We start from the raw sequence: 27,011 nt of genomic DNA, 5'->3' as shown, positions 1-27,011 counted from the left end.
AGGTTGGTCACAGCACCATGCCAGAGCTGCCTTTGCCTGCTCATGAGGAGTAACATAGGAAGACGTTAGGTAACTGTAAGGGGTGGGGGGTGTATGTGTATACACACACACATACACACACTTTATATTTAGTGGAATTAGTATAATTCTTAATTCTAAAACAGTCCCTAAGCAGTGTATATAAAATAAAACATACACTCAAATTACAGTGGTATGTACCTAAGGTTACATACGCTTCAGGTTACATACGCTTCAGGTTACAGACTCCGCTAACCCAGAAATATTACCTCAGGTTAAGAACTTTCCTTCAGGATGAGAACAGAAATCGTGCTCCGGCGGCACGGCAGCAGCAGGAGGCCCCATTAGCTAAAGTGGTCTTCAGGTTAAGAATAGTTTCAGGTTAAGAATGGACCTCCGGAACGAATTAAGTACTTAACCTGAGGTACCACTGTATCAGTAAGAATCAGACTTAAATACAAACTAGCCAAAAGAAAATTGCAAGATATAAGTAATATCAGCAAGTACAAAATAAGCATTTTAAAAGAAAACCACATGCTAAAATGTTACATTTACATATCTTCACAGGCTTGTCTAACTAAACACAAAAGGCTTTAGCCAGTGCCAAAAAGAATGCAGCCCAAGTGGCTGCCTAATGTCAAAGGGCAGGGAGTTCAAGGGCATAGATTCTTCCCTGCAGAAACATCAGTTTCCTGCAAGTGCCAAATGAACATCCTGTGGCATTTGTAAAAGTGCCGGTTCTGCAGATGAAGCAGTAGAGTGGGCATATATAGGGTGAGGTTGTAAAGAGGTTCCCACCCTAGTCAGATTAGGCTGCTGGCTGCAGGAGGGCTGCCTGCCGGCCCCATGTCAGGGGTCTGGGCCAGGCAAAGCACCAGCTTTTTCTAAGACACTGGAAGGATCAAGTCACCTGATAATTCCAGTAGGAGCTGTGACTTTATGTGCAGTCTCCTTGCAAGGTGGTCTTGAAGCATAGGTTGTCCCACCCCCAAACATTTTTCTTTCCACTTCTGCCAGCATCTGTTGTGGCATTTCTTATTTTATTTTTACTTCCAGCTTCATAGGGACACCTTGGGCATGACTCTCATCTCTCCCCCACCATAACTATTGCAGCACATTTTCTTTTTGTATCCGGTCCATGTGTTGCCATTCAGAACATCCTGCAGCCAGGAATTCCTCAGACAAACTGAACTTGGGCTTTTGTGGCTTCTGCGTGTGTTTGGGTGCATGTGCACATGCTGAAATCATAGTGGCCATTCTTGTTCTGTTTAGATAATCTGCTTGCTTTCATCTCTCTCCTCCCTACCCCTCAACTTCCAAAATCTTCTTCCCATAGGGAGGGCTTGATACAGAGATCAAAATGGTGGAAGATGATGGCAGAACATATTTCTACCAAATGTGGTATGATCAAGAGTATGCCAGGTTTGAGACTCCGCCAAAGACTCTGCCTCCTGAAGACAACAAATACAAGTTAGTGCACCAGACTAGAAGGCTTTGGCAGGGGAGGTGTAGCTGGAAAATATTGAAAGTGGGGTAGAAGGCATGGATGTGTAGCCTTAAGTGCGATAGAACTTTATGGCATTGGTTTGGATGCTCCAAACTGTTTCCGTTGTCCCATTAATCTAGTGCTAGAAGGTGAGGGTTTGTTGGTGTCTACCCCACGCCACTCAATCTAATCCAAGTATCCATCTGCTTTCCTCCCAGGTTCTGCATGAGCTGCGCAAGTTTGGACGAGGTGAGGCAGAAGGAAATCCCCAAAGTCTTGGAGCCCCAGGAGGAGTTGGAAGGGAAGATGTTCTACAGCATGGCAGTGAAAAATGGAGTGCAGTATCGGGTGGGAGATGGAGTCTTCCTCCTTCCAGATGCCTTCCTGTTCAGGTTGGTCTTTGAACTGGCTTCTGGGTGGAGCAAGAGAAGGGATTGCTTAGTATAGGGCTGGCTCCTTTGTTGATAATGCAGGAATCAAAAATCCAAATTGATTCATACCAGCCCAACGCATTTAAAAATGTTTATTTTTCAGAATATCACATCTTAAAACGTCATTTAAACATCAACAGTAGAAGAAAAGGGTCACTAAAGGGGAAGGAAACTCGTGGGATACAGTTGTGGGAGTTAAAGAATTAAGAAAGAAATGCAATTACATTGCAGATCTTCAAGGCAGCCTTCTAAATATTATTGATCAGTCAAGAGTCCTCAGCACAGCCTTGCAAACCAATCAACAATAATTATTGTGCAGGCCACAAAATTTTGTGCCCATTTGTCTGCCCACACTTATACCAGTTTGAAGTCACTCTCCTCCTATTTGCAGAAACTTTGACTTTGTGTCGCTCATTGATTGCCCTGGTTTTTATTTCATTCCCATTTTCTCCCCTCTCCCCAGCCTGAGGCTTGCCAGCCCTATCAAGCGACAGAAAAAGGAGGCAGTGGACGAGGAACTGCATCCTGAGCATTACCGCAAGTATTCTGAATATATCAAAGGCAGCAACCAGGATGCACCTGAGCCGTATCGCATCGGCCGAATCAAGGCAATCTACTGCAATATTCGCAGCAACGGCAGGCCCAACGAAGCAGAAATCAAGCTGCGTGTATACAAACTTTACAGGTAAACAGCAACCAGGATGGCTTTACCAGCAAGATGGAAAAATAAACTTTGTTTGTGAATTGGGGATGCAGAAGGCATCTTCCATATGCATATCCCTAAATGGGAAACTTCGTGTCTTCCTGGGCGCAAAGACCTTGCATTCAGGATTGCCCATGAGGTAACCTTTCCCCCCGCAAAGCAAAACAAAGATATATGATCCTGGTAACTTGCTGTTCAGGAGAAGGAGCAATGTTTGGATTCAGGACCAAATGGCCACAACCAAAAGCATCTTTGTATTTTAACGTGTTATTTTTAAAAATGCTAAGATCAGTTGCTGAATGAGGATTGCAGCAGGCAGGGAGGAGCAGCTTAGCTCTTTCCCCCTTATTGTGGTCTTGATGAAAATTCCTGCTCATTGAAGCTGCTGTTAGCGGGGGGGGGGGGGGAATCCTCTGTTTGCGTTAATAACGTGGACACACTTTGTGTCTCTTCTACTTAGGCTCCTCCACTGTATAGCAGGTCAGTGGGGTTAGGATGTATGTGCCCTACATAGTGGAGTGTAGAGGACTAGCAAAGAGTGGGCAGCTTACAGTTATAAAGAGGGCTCCTTCCTTCCTTCCTTCCTTCCTTCTACAGCCCACCTTTCCTCCAAGGAGCTCAAGCTGGCATACATGGTTATCGTCCCACTTTTATCGTCACAAAACCCTGTGAGGTAGATGAGGTTGAGAGTGACTGACTGACCCAAGGTCACCCAGTGAGCTTCATGGTAGAGTGAAGATTTGAACCCAGGTCTTCTAACACACTAACCCCTTTGGAGATGAGACGTAGGGAGCAGACCTCATAAAGGAAGTTTTGAGAGAACAAATGGTTGCAAGAAGGCTTGAGGATTTTTTACATGGCGATCGATTGGTTATGGTGATGGTGTTGATAGATGTCAGGAGGCAGGTGTCCTGCGGGAAGTCCCTGCATCCTGGTAACAAAATGGTGACTAAGGAAGATGTACACGGGCAGCATGGGACTGAGGGAGAAATCCTCAACTTAGAAAAATGACTGGCTGGCACACCAGAGAAGAAAACACCGAAATGTATTTCTGCAAAGTGTTTGAACTGAAGGTGGAAGGGTGGAAGAGATCAGTGTTAGCCAATTTAAATAAAACCTTTATTTTTGAACTCTTAAGTGCAGCTGTTTTGTAGTTCATGAAAATCTTTAATAAAAATTATTTTTTAAAAAACAGCAGTAGCAAGTAAAATACATAGTTCTAAAGTGCCTTCTAAGATAAAGTAGCTGAACCAACATTGAGAAACATCTGAAATGGCAAAAGTTAGGCCTACACTAGGCTATGATGTGAACAGGTACATTTTGTTCATGTAAAAAGCAGCATGTGGGTGGAGTGTCTGCTACCCCATTCTCAAAAGTAAATATCTCATATGGCCGCTTACAGATATTACTATAAAGTCAGTACAGTAAAATCCAAAACTGCCTAAGATCAAATCTGCATATGCAAAAATGAGTCATTGCAGGCCTTCCAGAATAAACATGTTTTCAAAGCACAATTAGAAGTGCAACAACCTTTCTCTCAGCCTGACTCATTCCTAGTATTGGAGCTGGGCTTGTGGGCCTGTTTAGCTTCTTGAAACCATTGATCAAGAAAAATACTCTTCTGCCTACCCTGCTTTATTCATGCAGAAGACAGAGACATGATTGGTCAGATGTGGCTGCTCCATCATTTCTAGCTTGGCTCCTTACTGAGTACATTAAAATGAAAAACACCAATATTCAATATTTGAGAGCTTGGTCATCAAACAGAATTTAATAGTACAAGTGTTTGTAACCCAATATCCAGTGTGTTCAGTGTTTCTATTTATTTTATGGGGCGGACAACAAATAATGGAAGAAAAAGCAGTGCAGGGAATGCCCAACTCCCTTCAGTCTCAGCCCCATCGGCATGGCCAGTAGCCAGGTAGGATTATGGAAGTTGTAGTCCTAAGAGCATCTGAAGGGCCACGGGTTCCATGCACTTGGGACAGAGGAGTGAAGTGACCAAATCAACACCCAGACAAAATGTGGATGGCAGAACTGAAGGCAGGTAAGACTGCCTTCAAATACCAGGGCAATGGGAAAAAAACCTCTGAAAGCGACATGGCTGAGAAAGCATCATTTATTTCATGTTGCATGTTTTGTTGTTTGGGCCTGCTCTCTTCCCAGAAGAAAATACTTCTCTGTGCTGCTGTTTTTCCAGGCCAGAGAACACCCATAAGTCCGTGAAAGCCAGCTACCATGCAGACATCAATTTACTATACTGGAGCGATGAAGAGGCCACCGTCGAGTTCAAAGATGTGCAGGGCCGCTGCATGGTGGTGTATGGGGAAGATTTGACAGAAAACATCCAGGACTATTCTGCCAGTGGCTCTGATCGCTTCTACTTCCTAGAGGTGACCTTTCCCATGGCACAGTTTGACTTGTGCAGGCATTGATGCATTCTCTACATGCCAGCTGGTAGCCAAAGGCTGCTAAAGCCCTTAGTGGCTCACGGCATTTTGGGGTCAGAGATGCAAAATCCATCCCCACCCCAAACATGCACTAATGAACATGAAGACCAATTCACTGGCACGTTTCCCCCGTGTAAGCCCCATTTATGATAAGGAGAGACCTGGGCAGGAGAAGCACTTAGTAGGATGCGCCCCTTGGGTCAGGCGGGGCTGCTGCCTGGCATCCAGAATCCACTACCTGAGGCAGCTGTTTTATGGTGGGCTGGAGCCTTTGGTCTAAAGTATTAATTTTCCACTCTGTCCATGTGTCCCAGCTATGTACTTGGGAGCCCAAGGAACTTTCAGAAAAGTTTTGTGCTTGGTCTGGGCTAGCTTGAAGGCCAAAATGTTTAGTGTTAAGTTTATTTTTATTTATGTTTTTGTTTTCTAGGCATATAATGCAAAAACGAAAAGCTTTGAAGACCCACCATATCATGCCCGTAGCTCTGGAAATAAAGGGAAAGGGAAAGGGAAAGGGAAAGGGAAAGGTGGGTGCTTAATCAGTACATAACTGCCTCCGTCAGACTGGTGTTTGAGCCCAGCCCACTCTCAGGGCGGGATTCGACTAATTAGTCCTGCCAGTGGCAGGCTGTGCAAAGACTTCCCCCTTCCCCTCGTTGGGGGGTCAGGATAACCTCAAAAACAGCATGCAGGGGAGGAGAGCAGGGGATTGTTCCACGTGGAAGGCTGAAGAGTGCTGAATTCTTCCCTCAGACCTTTGGAAGTAGAAAGGAAGGCTGTGTAAATGCTGCCCTGCAGGGAGGCAGGCTGGGGGTAAGGGGAGAGAATCAAAATTCCGAATTAATCCAGTAATTCTGCAGACAGAAAAATGATTTTAGCAACTCATATCAGACACTACAACGTTGGGTGGAGTTCAACCAAGTCCTACTCTGAGTAGACTCATTTAAATTAATGAACCTAACTTAGTTATGTTTGTTAATTTTGTTAGGTGTACTTGGAGTAGGACTAGCATTGAATTTCACCCATTTCTCATAACTGATGGCTTGCATTATTGTGCTAATCCATGTGGAGGCACAAAGAGCTTTGCAGGGCATGGAACCAACCCCCCCCCTTGACTGCTGAGGGGAGCAGCTCTGTCCTCAAGCATCTGGGACGACTCTAGCGCTATATATTTCAGTCCTAGTTTTGCAGACACCAGGGTTAGATCCAGTGGTAGGAACTGTGGAGAGTTATTTCCAGTCCCAGTGGCTGAAGGCAGTTTCCTGTGTTCTTTTAATGTATTGTTAAATGAACACACAGGACACCCCGTTCCTTACTCTCATTTTGCATAACTGCACGAAAGCCTAATCTGTAGCGGGGTTTTCTGAAGGGTGGGGGAGCCACTCACAGTAGGCTCCCGCTCTCCCTCCCACCAGTTGCCAAATATTCCAGCAGCTTGTCTAAGAAATAGCACTACTGTCTCCGAGGGATAATAACACCCTAAAAGGGAAATGTAGTTGGGGGCCCATATCTGATCATGTGGGAAAGCCCCAAGTCCACCCAGCGAATGGGCAATAGAGGCTTTCATTGTGGGCTACCCAGAGGCATCTGGTTGGCCACTGAGAAGAGGATGGTGAACTAGATGGGCTGCTCAAATGTGTGTAAGTTATCCAGGGAAGCTGGATACGCATGCAAATGTAATGAGGGGAGGAATGAGGAGGCAGAGTTTCTGGGTTGTAGAATGGGCTGTTGCAGAATGCAGGGAGGGATCTTCTTTTTGATGCTCCCCTGCATGAAAAGCTTCCTGCAAGTAGCAAATTAATAGATCAGAGAATGGGCTTGAACCTTTCTTCGCTGCAGCATTCACTGCAGCAGGGGTCATTTTTAAAAGATAGCATCCCTCCCCTGGTAGCTTAAAGTAAGGTGCCCATTCCCTTTTGTTCTGCTGCCCAAACTCTGCCTCTTCATTCCTCCTCTCAGTACATTTGCATGCATGAATAAAATAAAGGAAAACCACGAGAGGCTCCCCCCCCCCGCCTTTTGCATGTTGGGGAGGGAGGTGAAGGTACAGTGTCCTAGCTCCCTATGGAAAGCCAGCAGCTGGCCTTCAAAAGCCTCTTATACTTCTTGAAAATCTCCCTTGCATTGCAGTGTATCACTTTCTGAAACTGCTCTTAAGGGGGCCTTAAAAACCAACTCCTGTCCTGCACCCTGTGGGATCAGAGTGCCAGCTGTGTAGCTGTCTTGCTATGACCCAATTTTGAACACCCTCTCACCCGTTTTGTTCTGTTTTTGACACAGGTAAAAGCAAAGGGAAATCTTCAGGAGCAACGGAGCAGAGTGAAATTGAAACTGCTGAGATTAAGCCATCAAAGTTGCGCAGCCTGGATGTCTTCTCTGGCTGTGGAGGCTTGTCAGAAGGGTTCCACCAAGCAGGCAAGGCCATTTAAAAAAGCCATTGGAAGGCTAGGAAGTGCAGGATTAGCAGCCAAGATGATGGAGCCAGTGGTAGATTCAGTTTTGTTTGCCGGGAGGGGGGGGGGCAGGATTTTGTACCCTGCCACCCGGCTTTGGAAGTGAGGCGTGCAGTGTAAAGCTCTTTTTCCTCTTTTGGTTTCTTTTCCCAATGGCAGAAGTCTCAGAGACTCTGTGGGCCATCGAGATGTGGGAACCAGCAGCACAGGCCTTCCGCCTGAACAATCCTGGCACCACAGTGTTCACGGAGGACTGCAATGTCCTGCTCAAGCTGGTCATGTCTGGGGAGAAGACCAACTCCTTGGGTCAGAAGCTGCCACAAAAGGGAGACGTGGAGATGCTGTGCGGTGGACCACCTTGCCAAGGCTTCAGTGGGATGAACCGCTTCAATTCGCGCACCTATTCAAAGTTCAAGAACTCTCTGGTGGTCTCCTTCCTCAGGTTGACAGTGGCTTAATCAGCAATATAAGTTCTAGGGGGAAACTATTACTCAGCAGTAGATCACATGCTTCAAATGCACAAGATTGTAGGTTCAGTCCCCAATGCCTCCAGGTAGACTGGGAATGTCCCCCCACCCAATCTGAAACCCTAGGGAGCCATTGCCAGTCAGGGTAAAGGTAAAGGGACCCCTGACCATTAGGTCCAGTCGTGGCCGACTCTGGGGTTGCGGCGCTCATCTTGCTTTATTGGCCAAGGGAGCCAGCGTACAGCTTCCGGGTCATGTGGCCAGCATGACTAAGCCGCTTCTGGCGAACCAGAGCAGCGCATGGAAACACCGTTTACCTTCCTGCCGGAGTGGTACCTATTTATCTACTTGCACTTTGACGTGCTTTCGAACTGCTACGTTGGCAGTAGCAGGGACTGAACAACGGGAGCTCACCCCGTCACGGGGATTCGAACCGCCGACCTTCTGATCGGCAAGTCCTAGGCTCTGTGGTTTAACCCACAGTGCCACCCGCATCCCGCCAGTCAGTGTAGACCATTCTAAAAAGCTGAATCAGGGTTGTGTATATGTTGTAGTTCCACAGGAGGATAGAACATGGACCGTGACAGTGACTACAGAGTTCAGCTTTCCTGGAAACTCTCTGTGTATTCTTTTTTTTTAAGCTGGAGGTGAAGGTGAGGAGGCACATTTCTAGGCCTTGCAAGTGTAAATGAAACCAAAGCAGGTAGTGTGGGTGGAGACCCTGTGCCCACCCCATGGTGTTGGACTCCCACTCCCAACAACCCCAGTCAGCATGGCCTGTGATCAGGGATGACGGGAGGTGTAGTCCAGCAACACCTGGAGGGGAGGGCCACAGGTTCCTTGCCCCTGTTACCAGCATTTCCAGTGACTGGATGGCTTCAGTGCCCTACATACTGTATTTTTTGCACCATAACACTCACTTTTTTCCTCCTAAAATGTAAGGGGAAGTGTCTGTGCGTGTTATGGAGGGAATGCCTACGGGTGGCATGCCTACGGATTTTCCTCCTCTAAAAACTATGTGCGTGTTATGGTCGGGTGCGTGTTATAGAGCGAAAAATACGGTATCTCCTTCCCCCTTCACATAACTAGAAAAACCTGAATTATTGTTTCCATTAAAATGAAGAGAAATTATGCAGTTTGTTCAAATTTGCACAATTACAGCCTGAACTTTGAAATGCACCCACTGTACACCTTGTGTAAGGGGAAGCTTTCCTCAAGAACAAATGAAAGGTGGCTTGGGAATTTGAGATCACAGGTAGATTTGTGGGAGGCCGAGAGAAGCTGCGCAATAATTTCATTTTAGGATCCCTCATCTGTGCTCTGATCAAGGGAGAAGCAGAGTACACACCCGTTAAGCCATTGTGACATAGTGGTGAGACTCTGCTTTGAACTGGGAAGGTCCCAGTTTGCATTTCATTTCTGCTATGGATTTGCTAAGGCAAGCCACTCTCTCATCCAATGGCCCTCCAATACAGGAATCTTATCAAACCACCTTAGGTAAGGTATGTGTGTAAGGTATGCTTGAAGCGCTTTGAATGCCCCAGAGCACCATAAAATGCTTTTATTGTTACTCCTTACTGCAGTGTGTTCACTTTATGAATAAGCATGCATGGAATGGGTGAATGTTCTGTCCCTCAGTGGCCGGAACCCTTGTAAGACCTGAGGCTGTACTGGGAGAGTGGGTGAGGTGGTTGGGCTGGGACTTGCCCCCATATCCTAGTGTTGCTGAGGAAACCTGTCTGCTGTTGGAGAGGGGAAAAGAGCCCACCACTGAACCCCTATGACCCTTCTTGTTCTCCAGCTACTGTGACTACTACAGGCCGAGGTTCTTCCTGCTTGAGAATGTGAGGAACTTTGTCTCCTTCAAGCGCTCAATGGTGTTAAAGCTCACCCTGCGCTGCCTTGTCCGGATGGGATACCAGTGCACTTTTGGGGTTCTGCAGGTATGTTAGTTGGGCAGCCTCTCTGTCAGAGCAGGGGACGTGTCACAGTGAGTGTGTCCTCTGCAGGTTCTCAGGAGAAAGATTCCTCTTAGATCTGGAGTCGAACCAGAATGCCATGAAAAGTGAGAGCTGTTAGGTGGTTTTGCTGAGCTCCCTCCCTCCCTCCCCCCAACCCCCAGTATGCCAATTCTTGGGTCGCATCAATAGTTTTGAAGAGAGTTTAGAGCACAGGTGGGAAACCTGTGTGGCCCTCTAGAATCTGGAGGGTTACCACCAGATACGGAACTCCAAGCTAGGGTAGATGCTTTTTTAGATTGGAATTGTTTTCAGGTGGTGAACTGGTGCTAGCTGTAGATTGTGGCAAACTTGATTGAATAATGCAAGGCAAGGCAATAAATTCAAAACGACAAGTTTTTAGGCAAGTTTGCAGCTTTTGTTCTTCCTCAGCATTAACGTGTGTGTTTTAATCTTCCTCCCTTCCAGGCTGGTCAGTATGGTGTGGCCCAAACACGCAGGAGAGCGATTGTGCTGGCTGCAGCCCCAGGAGAGAAGCTTCCCATGTTCCCTGAACCTCTGCATGTCTTTGCTCCCCGAGCCTGCCAGCTCAGTGTGGTGGTGGACGATAAGAAGTTTGTTAGCAATATCACAAGGTAATGGCCGTCTTTCAAACTTAACTGTTGGCAGTTTCATGGTGTGTGCATGTATGTTTGGGGTGCCTTTAAAGACAAAAAAAAAAAAAAACAGAACCCGGCTAGAGTTCAGCTTTCAAGGATCCCCTGACAAAGGCTCTTCTCTGCCATCCATTGTTGGACTTAAGGCTATGCTCCTAAACTTTCTTCAGCATCAGCATGTCTAGAATCACACTGAACACTGATTATTTTTAGTACCTTATCCAAACTGCACAGTTTCATTGCAAGATCACCACTGTTTGCAGATAAGCCTCTTTTTTACATATGTCAGGTTTCTCATTCACATTTTGGATGCATGTTTGAGCTGATTCTCACATGACAAGGGACAGATTTATCTGAGCCCCTCCACTTGTGCTTTGAGCCCTGTTCACTGAGTGCAGAATGCCTTCCACCAGGGTCCAACATACGTAAAGAGGGCAGGAAAAGCTCCCAAGAGCCCTGCAGCAAAAAGTTTTCGCCCCCTTCCCTTATTCTGGCCAGCAGCCATAATCTTGAAGCTGTTTTCTGAAACTTATTTTTTAACGTTGGGAATAACTACTCTTCTCAAGTAAGGCTTTTTATTTGTCAGTGGAAGCAAGTTTTAGCCAAAGCCTGCTAATGAACCATGCTTCCTGGTATGAGTGGGGCCATGCCCCCCCCTCCCGAGTAGGGGAAGGCCCAGGCAGGAGTTGATCTGTAAAGCACCTTCTTCTGCTGTTCTCTAGGACCTATTCAGGCCCATTCCGAACCATCACAGTCCGGGACACCATGTCTGACCTTCCTGAAATCAGGAATGGGGCATCAGCACTTGAAATCTCCTACAATGGGGAGCCACAATCTTGGTTCCAGAGGCAAATTCGAGGCTCTCAGTATCAGCCCATCCTCAGGGATCATATATGCAAGGTGAAGCACTTTTTCTTACTATGGTTATCTGGTGATGGGGTGAAATGCACTGTATTGAGGTCCAGAGCTTCCTAGGAAGAAGGCTCTCTTGATAGCTGCATTCTGATTTCTGAAGCAAAGTCCTTAGGCTTCCACACAATTTGAACATGGGAAACTGCCTCATGCAGAGTTGGACCTTTGATCCATCTAGCATTGTTTCTGATTGGCAGCCTTCTCTTCCAGCGCTGCCTGGAGATGCCATTGGGGATTGGACCTGGGACCTTCTGCATGCAAAGCAGACCCTCTGCCACTGAGCTGCAGCCCTTCCCCTTGTGCTGCTGGAGAAAAGGACCCAAGCAGCTGTGCTGTGCGGCCCCCTCCTCACCATTGTGCCCTTTGTGCCACTGAGGAGTCTCCTACCAGGGAAAGAGTAGTCCCTTTTATACGGAGGTGTAAGCGGTGGCCCTAATGGATTCTGACTGGGAAGCTGATGCCGCTGAAGCGCAGGGGATGAACTCTTGACTTTGTCTTCCTAGGATATGAGTGCACTGGTGGCTGCTCGGATGAGACACATTCCTCTGGCCCCAGGCTCAGACTGGCGTGATCTGCCCAACATTGAAGTGCGTCTCTCTGATGGCACCACCACCCGCAAGCTGCGCTACACACACCATGAGAAGAAAAATGGGCGCAGCAGCACAGGAGCCCTCCGGGGGGTCTGCTCTTGCGCTGAAGGTACGGGATGCCGAAGGAGAACTGTTGCCACAAGTCACCAGAGGATGGTTCTTTTAGTCTTCAGTCCTTTAGATGGTCTTCTCATCCCTAATGGATTCAGTGCTTCAGGGTCTTTGTTGGGTCTGTTACCTGAAATGTTAATAACCAGGGCTGAGAACTAATTGAAAATGGTTAACTTGTAAATGATTAAAACCTTAGAATAGCTGTATAGTACATTGCATCTTACGCACAATTTGGTTCAAAGCCAGCCAATTGAAATTGCACAAGGCGGAGAGCTTCAAAGCTCTTTATGTACTGGCTTTTCCTGATGGAGAAAGAGCTTTGAATCTCTCCGCCTTGCTTATCAAGCAAGTCCCGCTTAGCACATGGGCTCTAGGATTCTCTACTGGGAACTCAGACGGCCCCGCAAGTTCTTGTAAGACCATGCCAGAATGTGTGCTGAGCTTCAAAGCTCTCCACCTTGCTTGCGTGGTAAGGAACGTGGTCAACGAACAGGCTCTGAAAGGTAAGGGTACTTGTGTGGGGGCAGATCGAGTATACACGACCATACTGTAATTGAAACTGGAATATAGGTGTATTTATGAGATTGTGAAGGAAGTGTGAGTTGTTACAAGTTAATAAGCAAACTCTGCCACTCTATTTTGGTACAGGCCACCGATAGATAGATAGATAGATAGATAGATAGATAGATTTTATGTCTAAATTGGATCTTCACATTGTGCCTAACTGGAATTTAGTGGCAGGAACAGTGAAATAGTTGCGAGGTGGGGCGGGGGGGCGTAACAACCCCTTGCTCTCCCCTCCCCAAAGCTACAGATCTTTCCTGACCTAGGTTTGTGGGCCTGCATTTCTAAGCTACCAGGGAATATTCTTTGTAGTCCATGAGTAAGCCCCAGGCCCACAAGGCAAATGGCATTTTACCAGGGCAGCTGCGGGAAACCTCCGAACCATGGACCTAATTGGAACCAATGCTGCACCCAATTAGTCCACAGAGTCATTCCATACAAGCAGCCCCCGGCTGCTCCAGAAATGGATCTGTGTGCTCTGTGTGGAGCAGGTGCAGTTGGCAGGTGGGTCTGTTCTCTGTCCATGTCGATTAGCTTATTGACCCTGACAGGGACCCCCATTGGAACTGAGTTTTTCATTGGGGTCTCCCTAGTGCAGCCAAGAGGGGTCGCTTTCTCCGTTTAGAGAAAGTGGTTAGGATCCTAACCACTTCTGCAAATGGACTGGCTTTCTCCTGCAAAAGGTTTGCATTCAAACCACTTCCTTCGAAGTTTAAAAGAGGCTTGCTGGGGCCAACAGATGGCTGGGCAGTGGGTACACAAATCCCTTTGAAGGTGCAATCCCAGCAGTGCTTTCAAGTGAGGTCACTGTAAGTGCTTATCAGTTGATTGGCAATTGCAGTGAATTCCTTTGACAGTAGACCTCAGGATTTTGTGGCAATTTTAAATACCCTTTTAAAGGAATGGTAATGAAACGGTATTTCGAATTACAAAACAGAGACGGTGGCTTTTCTAGGATGTTACAGGCCATGGCCCCTTGCAGTTTTATTCTGAGGCTTGTGGTGTAATTCAGATTCTTGTGTTAAAGGGTTGTTGTCCCCCTTTGTCCACACATTCAGTGGAAGGTTTGTCTGAACTCTGTCATCCTTCCTAGGCAAGCCATGTGACCCTGCGGACCGGCAGTTCAACACCCTGATCCCCTGGTGTCTGCCCCACACGGGGAACCGGCACAACCACTGGGCTGGCTTGTATGGAAGATTAGAGTGGGATGGGTTCTTCAGTACAACAGTCACCAACCCTGAGCCCATGGGCAAACAGGTAAGAGAGAACTGCTTGATAATGCATTCAGTGGCATATTTTGTGAGTTTAGCTGTATTGCCTGGTGTCTTTTCTCTGTGGTGGCACCTCTGGCCTCGCAGAACTCACTGCTCAGGAAGTCCAACTGCCCAACGTCAGGGACACTGAGGAAGCATGGAAAACCTTTTCCATTTAGAAGGCTTCTTTTCTTCTGTTAGGCCTTTCTTCAGTTACTCTGAATTCTAAAAGTTTCCCTGAAGATTTTATGCAGTATGGGCTGCTTTGGATTTCTTTTCTTTTTATATTTTTATGTAAAGAAAGCTGTTAAATAAGCCATGTGGAGGACCAGGAGGGGCCCCAGGGGCCCTGTCAGAGGGGCAGTTCCCCCCCCTCCTTCCCCCGCATGTTTTCCAAATTGACTCTGTTTCATTTATTTTACCTCATGCTTTTATCATGTGAACTGCTTTGAGATCTTTTGATGAAGGGCAGTAAGTAAATATAATAAATAAACGAAACAGGGTCAGTTTGGGAAACGTGCACAAATAAACAGTCAAAACAGAAACAACAAAACAATAACCCCCCTTCCACAAACACATTTAAAAGAGCATTGGATGTCAGTCAGCCCAAGGCCTGAGGAATGTTTCTGCCTGGCGTCTAAAGTTATATAACGAAGGCACCAGATGAACCTCCCTGGGGAGAAAAGTCCACAAACGGGGGGCCACTGCAAAAAAAAGGTCCATTCTCGTGTTGCCACCCTCTGGAGCTCATGTGGAGGAATGCAGAGTCTGGGTCAGTTTATATGGGGAGAGGCAGTCCTTGGTATATTGGCTCAGGTGTGGGGTGGAAGAACCCCAGAACTGCAGAGGGAGGGGGGTTGTTCAATCTGGCGAGCTGATAGTGCAGCGCTGAATTCTACCCCTTATGCCCCGAGAAAGGACACAGCCCAAATATCAGCTGGAAATGGCTCATGGCCTTCCACCCTTTTTTGCAGGGGCGTGTGCTTCATCCTGAGCAGCACCGGGTTGTGAGTGTGCGTGAGTGCGCACGGTCCCAGGGGTTTCCAGATACCTACCGTCTGTTTGGAAATGTGCTTGACAAGCACAGACAGGTAGGTTGACACAGATGTTTTGAGTGGGGAGGGAGACCTTTAGATGTCAACTTTTATGGGACAGCTTCTTACGCTTTTAGAGCATGGGTAGGACACCTGTGGCCCTCTAAATGTTCCCATCATCCCTGACCATTGGCCATGCTGTCTGGGTGCTACTGCAAGTTGGAGTCAAACAACACCTGGAGAGCCACAAGTTCCTCATCCCTGCTTTTAAAAGAAGTGGAGATGCCCAGGAAGATGCCAAAGCATCCCTGTTGCTTTGTTACTTTTTGTTTGTTTGTTATTTAGCTGTCTGAAAGTTAGTGCTAGAGCACAGACCTATCATTATTTCAAAATCAAAATAAAGGGGCTGACAAGCATATAGCTGTCTTGCCTTGCACATTTCTTTAGAAGATTAGAGGTTATCAAAGCCATGTAAGCTGGAACAAGTTTTAAAACCTTCCGATGAAACCTTTAAAGCCTCCTGATGCTTCAAATTTCTGAATTTGTGTAAACTGAGAAGAACTCAAGATGCTAGAAGCAGCTGCCCAGCAGGATGCAACAAGGAGATTTCTCCATCAGGGAAGAGTGAGCGTGTTTGCATGCGTGTATACAAATACGCATACACAAGGAAAGAGATTAAATACCCTTGCTGAAATATTTATTGTAAAAGATAGCATTAGATGATGGCTTAATATTCTAATGCGTTTTATACTCTGAAACTTCTGATTGCCAGATCAACAGATGGCTTGCTCACAGTGAGCAAAAAGAGGAAGGGAGAAAGTTTTGGTACCTTTGGGTTCCATTTGCACACACCCCCACCACCACCTGCTTTGGTGGCCCTACCAATACTTAGCAGTAAGTGGTTTGCAGACATGTGATGACTGTTTATTCTGCCCCTGCCCTGGCGGTGTTTTTGCAGGTGGGTAATGCAGTGCCTCCACCTCTGGCCAAAGCCATCGGACTAGAGATCAAATTGTGCGTGTTGGCCAAAATGAAAGAGGATGCTACAGGTAAGCTATGGAATTTCGGTGATGTATTTTAAAGAGGACTTCTGAGCAACCTGTTCCCACAGCTCTGGCAGACTCCATGTCCCATCTGTGGCATGAAGCAGGGACATGCCTCCACACCTGTTTGGGCTACGATTGCAGCCTCTTTAGCAGCACAGTACTTCTGCATTATCTTCCCTGACTTAGGTCAGTTGCTACCACTGTATCTCTTGACTGTCCTGGGAGTAACTATTGAGGCAGCTGAGGGAGGGAGGGAGGGAGGGAGGCATTTCCCCCCACTCCAGAAAGAACTAATGGGGTTGTTTTTACAGTTGTACCTCGGGTTAAGTATTTAATTCGTTCCGGAGGTCCGATCTTAACCTGAAACTGTTCTTAACCTGAAGACCACTTTAGCTAATGGGGCCTCCCGCTGCTGCCGCGCCCCCGAAGCATGATTTCTGTTAACATTCTGAAGCAAAGTTCTTAACCCGAGGTACTATTTCTGGGTTAGCGGAGTCTGTAACCTGAAGCGAATGTAACCTGAGGTACCACTGTATTTGCACAGGGCCCATGTGCTTCTTGGACACCCTCACATGCACACCTAGAGACTGGAGGACATTTAGCTCTCTAGATGTTGTTGGACTACAACACCCATCATCCCTGACCACAAGCAATAAATGCTGCCTGATGGGAAGCCACAAGTTTCCCATCCCTGGAATAACATCTAATTTATCTCTCTGGTATATTTTGTTCTTCTGCAGGTAACATCAAGCAGGAAAAGATGGACATTTCAGATTAATTTGTCAGTAGCCCGTCACCTGCTGCTCTTCTGTTCCAGCACCTGAACACCCAAACATGCACTGATTGTTTTTAATTTTCTTCGTTTCATTTTCTGGTTTATTTGCTTTCTTCTGGACATGCTGAAAATTGTTGGAAGTTTTTGTTTGTTTGGGGAATTATTTTGTGTTCTGTCTTTCTCTTTTCAAGCCTGTATTTGTGAGCAGTGTTTGTCTACTTGGCTGACATTCTGAAGCTGTTTTGATGTTCCAAATAACCATTCTCAAGTGATCCAACTGTGCAGTGCCTGCTACTTCATGCGTGTGTGTGTGTGTGTGTGTGTTGGGGGGAAGGGTTGCGGGTGTTTTTATTATGCATTGTATTGAAAATTAATCAAACCACTTTGTACAAGTGGAAATTAATACTTTATGTAGTTTTTATATGTTGTAATATTTCTTCAAATAAAAACTCTGCTATAAATTATTCAAAGAGGGTATTTCTGACTTTCTTCAGATGAATTTGCCCATTGTGTCTGGTGTGCTAGTGTTGCCTCTGAAATCTAAGCACAAGAATGCTGGCTCATTTCTACACACCAAGAAAATTATGGCTAGTAGGTAAGCAGGCCTGAATGTCTGCTTTAAGGGCAGAAATGTCTGCCTGCCTGGACTCTGTGCTGGAACATGAAAATTGGCAGGGCTTTATTTAGTTCAGCTGGGATCATGTGCCAGGGATTCTCTTGCGGAAGAGAACGTGATCAGCAAGAGGGCTACTTCCGACCCCCGACCTTTCATATATACAGGCCGCAGAGTATGTTTTTAGTGTAATGTGCTGAGTAATGTGCTGTGCTTTCCTGCCTCTCTTTAAGTCCTTTCTCACCCTGGAAAGAAACCTTTGGGGAGCAATTTTCCCCTTTCGGCTCCTTTCTCACAGAATTACAGTACTGTAGAGTGGGAAGGGACCCCGATGAGGATCATCTAGGCCAACCCACGGCTGTGCAAGAATATGCACTTGTCCCATCCTTTCTGCATTTGCTCTCAGCACTCGTTTTCCCTTGCCTTTTGCTACGTAAATTTACACAACACACACAAATATGGTTTACCTCTGATTCTAGTCCTCTGAGTAGACTCACTGAAATGAAATAAAAATCCAAGCATTGATTTCAAAGGGTCTGCACTAAAGTAGGATTTAGTTGGATGTAGCCTGTAATTATAACCAAAGTATTTTACCCCAAAAGAGCTGCACTGGCCAGTTTATCTGGGTACATTATTCGGGGGGGGGCCTCATTTATTTATAATTGCTTAATCATATGGAACTAAATTGCATTAAGCTGTAAGGACCTTTCATAAAATCTTACAATTGTGGAGTTGGAAGGGTCATCTAGTCCACCCCTGCATCCAAGACAGGAGACCACCCAACCTCCGCTAAAAACCTCCAAGGACGGAGAGTCCACAACCTTCCCAGGGACATCGTTCCCCTGTTGAACAGCTTTTGCTGTCAGAAAGGTCTTTCTAATGTTTAGCCAGAATCTCCTTGTAACTTAAAGCCAATGGTTCAGGTCCCTGTTTCGTCACGTGAGATACTTTTAGATCTTTCACGATGGCTCTCCCGTCTCCCCTCCTCCAACTCCTTCGCCATCATCTTGGTCTCCCTCCTCGGCAGACGCTCCGGCTTGTCAACATCCTCCTTCAATGGCGATGATTCCTGGAGGGCTCTGACCAAGGCCGAAGAGGCTGCGCTGCCGTTGATGCAGCCAAGACTGCTGGGTCCCGTAACGGGCCCTGCTGGTCAGCCACGCGTCCTCCATCTTCTTTGGCGAAGCTGCTTAGAAGAAGGGAAAGGAGCCTCCCGCGTCCCGGGCTGCGATTCAGGGAACGGGGGGCGCTCCAAGATGGCCGCCCGGCCGCCCGCCCAGTCCTCCTGAGGCGCAGGCGCGAGGGGCCTCCCCACCCGTCAGCCCCCGCGCCGGAGAGACTACGCTTCCCAGGGTGCTGCGCGCGCTGAGGCCTCTGCTCGGCTCCGCGACGCGCCCGAGAGTCGCCCGACCCGCTTCGTGCGCCCGAGGCCCGCGCTTCTCGTGCTGCTCGCGCGCTGCTGGGCGGCCATGCCGACGGGGGACTACGAGTGAGAGCGGGGGCCGGGCGGGGGGGGGGGAGGGCGGCTGCCCGGAGGCCTCCCCGGAGCCCCGCCAGGGCCGCGCGGCCTGCTCGCTCCGCCCGGCGCTCGGGCCTCGTGGAGACGCGGGCTCTGAGAGTCCTAGAATGGCAGAGATGGAGGGAGCCCTCAGGGTCATCTAGTCCAGCCCCCAGAAAGCCCCGAGGCGGGAGTGGGCCTGCGCCGCCTCTGCCCGGCAGCCCCTGGCGGCTTCCCTGGGCCCCTTTCAGGTGGCAGAGCTGCGGGTGGGAGGCCGGCCCCATCTCCCCCTGCTCAGAGGCAGGCAGGGGCTCCAGAAGCCCGCCTGTTCTCCGTGAGTGTGGGGAGATTTGTGCAGGTGCAGAGGAGCTCTGGACGTGCATTGGGTGCCTGGACAAGAGAAGGCCTCGTAAGGGCGGTTGAGCTATTAGAATGAGAGGTAAATACTTTGGCCAGGAGAAGGTGGTTCTTTGCTGGCTTTGGGGCACAGTGAAGCATGTAAGGCTATTTTGAGGGGGTGTTGGAAGGCGAACAGCAGGCAGGAGTGTAGAAGAGAGAAGGTGAAGCCTTAGCTTGGGAGACCTTGTTCTGTGGGACTCCTGTGCCCTTTGGGGGACGTGTTTATCTCTTGGGGGCAGAACTCCTGGGCCTTGGCCAGAAAGCGTGAGAGAATGTTTAGTAGGTTGTGGCTGACTAGTAGTCGGATGCTTTTCCTTGGAGGTTGGGCAGAAGAGGAAATAAAAGAACAGCTGTTGACCAAATGGGTTAATGGCAGAGTACCTGGAATAGAGTTTCAGGGTGGAGTTAGTATTATGGATGCCATTTGGAATGTGGTTGGAAGACATTCCTATCTTTTATATGAAAAAGCCAATGTGCATTTTGGTAGAATTAAAGTGACTCGCAATGAGAGTATGAGGTATATGGGTGAGGGTCAGGGACTAGTCTTACTACAAGTAAGTAGTAAGAAAGTACTGGGTGTGGGAAGAGCAATTGCCAAGGTTAGAGGATCAAGCAAGAACTCTATACATTTACATTAACTGAACAGATACTTAACTTGGTCTCTCTAACTCTGTTTCAGCTCCAAGCCCAGTTGGGCAGACCAAGTGGAAGAGGAAGGGGATGATGGTGAGAAATTTCATGTGTCATTGAACAAGGTGCATGTTAAAGGAAGAGCAGCCCCTTTCACCCAGGAGAAGTCAGAGCAGACGTCCACCCCATCTCGAATGGGTTTTATTTTCCTTGTACCTTGAAATCTGTACCCACATCTTGAACACACCAAGAAAATTAGATTGCAGCTAGCCTCTGCTTTTTCCTTCTCTATCCCACCTGGATGCCTTCAGACAAGTTTATGGTGCTATACAAGTCAGGCAGCTGCCTGCCTCCCAGTGTGGCCCCATTCCTCTTGCCTCACCACACTTCCTTCCGCACCCCAAGAAGTCACAGTGCTCTTCCAAAGAAATGGAAGCCTGGCCCCAACAATCCATTTTGAAGGGGCAAGGAGGGAGTATAAGTGAAACATGTTACCGTATTTTTTGCCCTATAGGACACACTTTTTCCCCTCCAAAAATGAAGGGGAAATGTGTGTGCGTCCTATGGGGCGAATGCAGGCTTTCGCTGAAGCCTGGAGAGCGAGAGGCGTCGGTGCGCACCAACCCCTCTCGCTCTCCACGCTTCAGGAAGCTATCCGCAAGCCTTGCGCACCCGGCGGGAGTTCCCGCAGGCTCGCAAGGCTTGCGGGCGGCAGCCTGCAGCCCGAAGCACAGGGCGCCCTCCGGAGGACGCCCCGTGCTTCGGGCAGATGTCTGCAAGCCTTGCGCGCCCGGCGGGAGGTCCCGCCGGGTGTGCGAGGCTTGGGGCAGCAGCCTGTTCTGTGGGCTGGGGTCGGGGGAAGCTCGGGCTTCCCCCGCCCCAGCCCCGCAGCTGGGGGGGGGGAATATATTTTTTTTATTCATTCCCCCCCCCCAAAAAAACCGAGGTGCGTCCTATGGGCCAGTGCGCCTTATAGGGCGAAAAATATGGTAATTCTGAGTAATAGTTTCTGAGCCACACTGAGGGCAGATCATTCCATCAGGTAAGCAGATATGCTTGCTCAGATGGAGCAAATTGCTAATGTTGAATTCCTTCCAAGAGGTCTTAACTTTCTCATAATAATAATAATAATAATAATAATATTCATTGTGAACCCAGAACCCTCCACTCCAAACAATGAGATATTCCTCTAAATTTTCTTATCTCTGTGCTGTCAACATTCCAAAGGTACTTGAAGTTCATGGGGCCGTGTTCAGGAGTACTTAGGTATTTATAAGCATCCTTACCTCTGGAATCCCATGTATGTATTTTATTTTGGGCAGCCCTGTTTTCATTCCCAATGGCTATACAAATTTGACTATACTAATTTACTATTAGAGAGAATGATAATATCCTTCATGTAAAGACTTTAATTGAGTTATTGTGCTTTCCCAACACAGATAAATGCATCACCAGTGACCTGCTCAAGGACATCCCCCTGAGTGGAGTGCTGGGTGGAGGTGGAGGTGGAGGTGGAGCTGTAAATGTAACTGTAAGCATTGAGCCTGAGCTTGTGAAAGGAGGTAAAAGTTCACTTTGCATTTCAAAAAGGGACTGCAGTATTGGGTGACTTGGAGACACAGAAAGATTACTATAGTTCCCACCCCCACTACTTTTTACAGAACCTCTCCCATCACCCAAGGAGCTTGTGAATGGAAACATCAAAACAGTGACTGAGTACAGGGAAGAGGAGGATGGCCGCAAGGTGAAGGTGAATGAGGGCTTGGGATCAAGCCATATCTCTCTTCTCCCCCCCCCCCCCAGCTCTCATGGGTCACCTCCATATTATCCTCTTGGTGTCTTGTGTTCTTAGGGATTTGGCCCCACCCTCACTTCCAGTTGCCTTTCGTTGACAGTGAAAGTTCATCTCCCAGCACGCCACTTCCTAGGTTGTACGGGGGCAGAACTCTCCATGTCTTGTGGTTCATTTCTGTTTTTAGTCTGAAAGTGATGACCCTGCTAGATGTTTTCCTCCAATATACCATGTTGCTCGAGTTCTGCAGGCTTGAGTGAATAGGTTTTTGGGTAGAGGTTGGTTGTGACTTAAGCACAGTAACTGTGTGGTCAGGAAGAAGCAAGCAAATTCTACCTGCAGGTGTGATCCTCAGACTTTTCCCATTTCCTCTTTGTTGATTCTTGCCCTGAGCGTAATATGACATGTTGCTATCCTTTGCCAGATTATCCGCACCTTTCGAATTGAGACCCGGAAGGCCTCAAAGGCTGTGGCTAGGCGAAAGGTGAGTCACCTAAGAGAGTGAAGCTTATCCCCTTGCACCTTCCTCCTTGACCACTAGGCATACTAGGCATATGTATACAGACATTTTATGCCGGGGTAGGCAACCTAAGGCCCATGGGCCAGATGCGGCCCAATTACCTTCTCAGTCCAGCCCATGGACGGTCCAGGAATCGATGTGTTTTTACATGAGTAGAATGTGACCTTTTATTTAAAATGCATCTCTGGGTTATTTGTGGGGCATAGGAATTCGTTCATCTCCCCCCCCCCATATAGTCCGGCCCACGGCTGAAAAAGGTTGCTGACCCCTGTTTTATGCCATCATCAGATCTGAAGTGATGGTACTGGAGCAAGAGATGTCTAAAAGCCAAAACAATATATATTTTTAGCTCAAACCAGTATTCCAATGAAAAACAAATAGATCCATAAAGAAGTGAAGTCTGGGATTTGTTCTTGATTGGCTTAAAATTGGACCTGAGGCCCACCCTCAGCCAGGGCCTGTTGAAGGGAGGTCCCATCATTAGTTGCACACACAGTTATGCAAGTTTTGGTGCTCATCAGACTTTTCTGTGAACTCAGCCTCCTGATCGGTTACATTTTAGTCTTGCTCTCTTTCTGAGTGAAGACGTTGTTTTTGCATGTATTCTTCACATTTGGCTAGATGATGGGAGTTACATTCCAACAACATCTGGAGGGCACCATGTTGGGAGGGGCTGGCTAAGGGTGGGGGGACACCCAAGGTTTTCTTTTCATTGTAGTATCTCATATTTTGAGATGCTGGATCTTAAATGGTGTTTTGATACACTTTACGTCTTGTTGACAGAATGTTTTGCTGCTGCTGTTTTGCTTTGGAGCAGCTGGTGTGCAATTTGCTCAGAATTTGGAATCTGCCAGCTGGGGATTCTTTTAGAAATCACCCTGCTGGTCTCTCCAGCCTATTCCTACTATGTCTGTCTTGCATCATCTTTCTCCCCCACTTCTTGGGGATTGCAAATGAGATCAAAGACTTCATCCAGCTCTTTTCTTCTGCTCTCTAGAACTGGAAAAAATTTGGAAACTCTGAGTTTGATGCCCCTGGCCCAAATGTGGCCACTACCACTGTGAGCGATGATGTGTTCATGACTTTCATCACCAGTAAGGAGGTGAGTGGCAGCATGCAGGAAGAGCAGAGGTTTCAAGATGGGTTGTGGTGCTTGTGTTTCTGGGGGGAAATGGCACGGGAAGCTGCTTTGTTCTGAGTCAGCCCCCTGGGCCATTGAGCAGCTGCTCTCCAGGGTTTCAGGGAGCAGGTCCTTCTAATCCCTACCTTGAGAAAGGGAAACATGGGGCCTCCTGCTTCCAAAGCAGGTGTCTGCCACTGAGCTGTTGCCGTTGCCTGTTAACGTTCTGACATCCCTAAGACTACTGGCACAGCCAAGACACTGCTGATAAGAGACACTTAGTTGGAACTTAATCGTTTTGTGGGCTCTGAATGTGGGTGGGAAGACAAGCAGACTTTCAGTTGCTCACACACTCAGATGTGTCCTTTGCCAGGACTTGAATTGCCAAGAGGAGGAGGACCCCATGAACAAGCTGAAAGGGCAGAAGATTGTGTCATGCCGTATCTGCAAGGGTGATCATTGGACCACTCGCTGCCCATATAAGGACACCCTGGGACCTATGCAGAAGGAGCTGGCAGAGCAGCTGGGGCTCTCCACAGGCGAGAAGGACAAACTGCCAGGAGGTGAGGGGTGCAAAAAGGCAGAGGATATGGGGTGAGCCCTTCCTGCAGAGACAGATAGGTTGGCTTATGCCAGGGGTGAGAAGGAGAGTTGTGCTTCGAGTTTCACTAACACTGCATTTTGTTTCTGCAGAACCAGAACCTGTTCAAGCCCAGCAAAGCAAGACTGGGAAGTATGTCCCACCCAGCCTGAGAGATGGAGCCACGCGCAGAGGGGAGTCCATGCAGCCTAACCGTAGAGGTAGATTGCCTTTGAGGGGAGGTAGGGACTGAATCTGACGTGTCCTGACAGCAGTAGCTGTTGGCATCTAGCAGTCTAGTCCTGTGTATATTCTGTGCCATACAAGCCTAGGCCTGTTTTAAAGATAGTTGAGCTGGCAGGTATTTAAGAGTCCTTCAGTTTCTGCTACCCTGATCCAACAGTTCTCCTTGTATCTTAGCCGATGATAATGCCACCATCCGAGTCACCAATCTGTCCGAGGACACCCGAGAGACTGACCTGCAGGAACTGTTCCGTCCTTTTGGGTCCATATCCCGCATCTACTTAGCCAAGGACAAAACCACTGGCCAATCCAAGGTGAGAAAGAGGGATTGATAATTGGGCTGAACTTGGTAGGTTCAAAGTGGGGAAAGAGGTGGCAACAGGTGAGTGCTGGAAGACATTGTGCTTTTATATTGTGCTTTTATGTTGTAACTGCCCTAAGACCTGCAGGTAAAGGGCGGTATACAAATGATTAATAATAAATTAATTATAAATAATAATATAGATACAAGCAAAAATTACCTTCCTTATCTCTTATTTTCATCTTTCCTGTTGCTTACCTTCAGGGCTTTGCCTTCATCAGCTTCCATCGCCGAGAAGATGCTGCTAGGGCCATTGCAGGGGTATCTGGCTTTGGCTATGATCACCTGATCCTAAATGTGGAATGGGCCAAGTAAGTAGGACTCTATATAAAGGTAAAGGGACCCCTGACCATTAGGTCCAGTCCCAAACGACTCTAGGGTTGCGGCGCTCATCTCACTTTATTAGCCAAGGGAGCTGACGTACAGCTTCTGGGTCATGTGGCCAGCATGACTAAGCCACTTCTGGCGAACCAGAGCAGCACACAGAAACGCCGTTTACCTTCCCAGCATGACTAAGCTGCTTCTGGCGAACCAGAGCAGCACACGGAAACGCCGTTTACCTTCCCGCCAGAGCGGTACCTATTTATCTACTTGCACTTTGACGTGCTTTCGAACTGCTAGGTTGGCAGGAGCTGGGACCGAGCAACGGGAGCTCACCCCATTGCGGGGATTCGAACCGCCAACCTGATCGGCAAGTCCTAGGCTCTGTGGTTTAACCCACAGCTACACCCGTGTCCCTTATATAGGGTATAGGGTAGGCTATTTAATTCCTTTCAGCAGTGCGCCTGTCGAACAGCCTCAAATTCTGCTGTTACTGCAAATTCATGTTTCTTACATAAATCTTCAGCCTGCTTCTCGCTGAGACAGTAGACCTGTTTCTATATATTAGTCTTTCAGCTGTACCATTTTAAATGGAATTCTCCCTCATTATAAGATTCCTATTTACACAAAATCTATCTTCTAGTATGGAGGAACATTCATTTGTGAGAACTTCTGCCTGCTGTTTGAAGTGGTGCAGTGCTATGTGGATTCACTATTTCAGTTTTTTAAAAATAGCCCTCAGTTTTGGCCATAAAATTCAGCCTTAGTGGAATTTTGAATCAGACAATTTTGTTGGAAGCAAAGTCAGGAGCACTTGGGACCAGTGATTGGGGGAACAAAGCACCTCAGTGCATTCTCCCCCACCCCCTCAAAAAAAGGAGGAGGAGGAAGAGCAGGACTTGGCAGCCTAGCAAATTTCCCACCTTGCCATCTTTTGGAGCCAGCCACAATTAGCATGTTGGAATGAAGAGCAACGGGCACTTAGGGGGAAAGACAGTAGTCACCATTAAATTCCGAGTCCATAGCTGAAGTTGCCCTTAAATTTTCAAGGTTTTCTCACAACATGAGGCCTAGCAACAGCTTTGTTCTTAAATATGAGCAACAGGTTCTCCAGGTGATGCATTGGATGCAAAATCTTCAGTCGTCCACTTGTTAAAATATTAATGTCTCTTTTTTCCCCTTCCCACCCCCAGACCTTCCACCAACTGAGGCTTCCTGTCTGGCATTTGTCTTTGGAAATTGCCCAGTTTTGCTCCTCACTGGAAATAATAGTCACTAATAAAGGTTCCTTTCAGTCACTCTCTTGTGGTTTGTCTCAGTCCCTCATCAAAATAGCCCTATTGTTGCTGGAGTCACCCAATTTCATTTTAACAGCTGAGTTTCTTTTTACTGAGTGATTTGTTAAATACACAGGCTTTCTGATGCAAGAGTGTTTAATATTTTTTGTGTTAATAACCCCGTTTTAGATAAAGACCCAGGCCTCTAAAGTAAATGTTGAACTGTTTCACTGGGTTTGATCCAGAGTGGGATTAGGTGTAGCGAAAGGAAGGTGTCTTTGTGTGGCTTGCTCAGCTGATGCCATTTACTGACTTACTGCCACATTCTGGACTCTCTGCAGCCTCCTCCAGTAATTAACCAAATTAATTGACCAAATTAAGAGGAGTGAGTAAGTAACAGACTCTTACAGTTCTCTTTAGAAAAGGCTCTCAATCTTACAATATCCCTTTAATTCCAGTATGCAATGTAAGATCCACTTTACATTTTTTGCATGTTTTTAATCTTTTCTGCCAGGATGCCAGCTGCACCTTTTTACAACCATGCAAAAGTAATTTAAGGTGGTGCAGTTTGCTATGCAGTCACATCTACACAGTGGCCCTTACCTGCCTTTTTCTAAAAAATTAAGCTGACCAGCAAACAGGCACTGCTGGTGGCACTGACCCATTGGAGAAATATCTTTATGCAATGCATTGCTGCTCGAGAAAGTGACCGTATTGGTGTAAGGAGCCTGGTCACACTTCTCTTCTGTG

The 27,011-nt window shown here is 47.4% G+C and overlaps 2 protein-coding genes across 4 annotated transcripts in view; both read left to right on the top strand.

Moving 5' to 3' along the window:
* Positions 1-17,371, top strand: part of DNMT1 (DNA methyltransferase 1) — a 48,685-nt gene extending 31,314 nt beyond the window's left edge. The window contains exons 20-34 of one of the 2 annotated variants that reach the window (XM_083592089.1): positions 1,355-1,488; positions 1,723-1,896; positions 2,399-2,620; positions 4,839-5,031; positions 5,519-5,615; positions 7,369-7,503; positions 7,701-7,983; positions 9,810-9,951; positions 10,435-10,601; positions 11,345-11,522; positions 12,038-12,233; positions 13,893-14,056; positions 15,027-15,143; positions 16,045-16,135; positions 16,873-17,371. In XM_083592089.1, the coding sequence (XP_083448215.1) occupies positions 1,355-1,488; positions 1,723-1,896; positions 2,399-2,620; positions 4,839-5,031; positions 5,519-5,615; positions 7,369-7,503; positions 7,701-7,983; positions 9,810-9,951; positions 10,435-10,601; positions 11,345-11,522; positions 12,038-12,233; positions 13,893-14,056; positions 15,027-15,143; positions 16,045-16,135; positions 16,873-16,910 (2,331 nt within the window). In that variant the 3' untranslated portion in view covers positions 16,911-17,371. The remainder of the gene's footprint in view (positions 1-1,354; positions 1,489-1,722; positions 1,897-2,398; positions 2,621-4,838; positions 5,032-5,518; positions 5,616-7,368; positions 7,504-7,700; positions 7,984-9,809; positions 9,952-10,434; positions 10,602-11,344; positions 11,523-12,037; positions 12,234-13,892; positions 14,057-15,026; positions 15,144-16,044; positions 16,136-16,872) is intronic. The other variant, XM_083592090.1, reaches the window with a different exon arrangement.
* Positions 17,372-18,839: 1,468 nt separating this feature from the next.
* EIF3G (eukaryotic translation initiation factor 3 subunit G) lies at positions 18,840-26,282 on the top strand. 2 transcript variants are annotated; one of them, XM_083592278.1, is made up of 11 exons: positions 18,840-19,009; positions 20,097-20,143; positions 21,487-21,609; positions 21,709-21,797; positions 22,264-22,323; positions 23,357-23,461; positions 23,853-24,042; positions 24,173-24,280; positions 24,480-24,616; positions 24,868-24,974; positions 26,178-26,282. In XM_083592278.1, the coding sequence occupies exons 1-11, from the start codon at positions 18,990-18,992 to the stop codon at positions 26,191-26,193; spliced, it is 1,002 nt and encodes a 333-aa protein (XP_083448404.1). In that variant the 5' UTR covers positions 18,840-18,989; the 3' UTR covers positions 26,194-26,282. The 2 variants fall into 2 exon arrangements, with proteins under 2 accessions (XP_083448404.1, XP_083448405.1); XM_083592279.1 differs by having other exon boundaries at positions 18,845-19,009; positions 24,868-25,138; positions 25,199-26,282.
* The last annotated feature ends 729 nt before the right edge of the window (positions 26,283-27,011 follow it).

Source organism: Podarcis filfolensis (genome assembly GCF_964270895.1).
Source record: "Podarcis filfolensis genome assembly, chromosome: 17".
Taxonomy (NCBI): domain Eukaryota; kingdom Metazoa; phylum Chordata; class Lepidosauria; order Squamata; family Lacertidae; genus Podarcis; species Podarcis filfolensis.
This window is presented reverse-complemented; position numbering and strand designations above follow the sequence as displayed.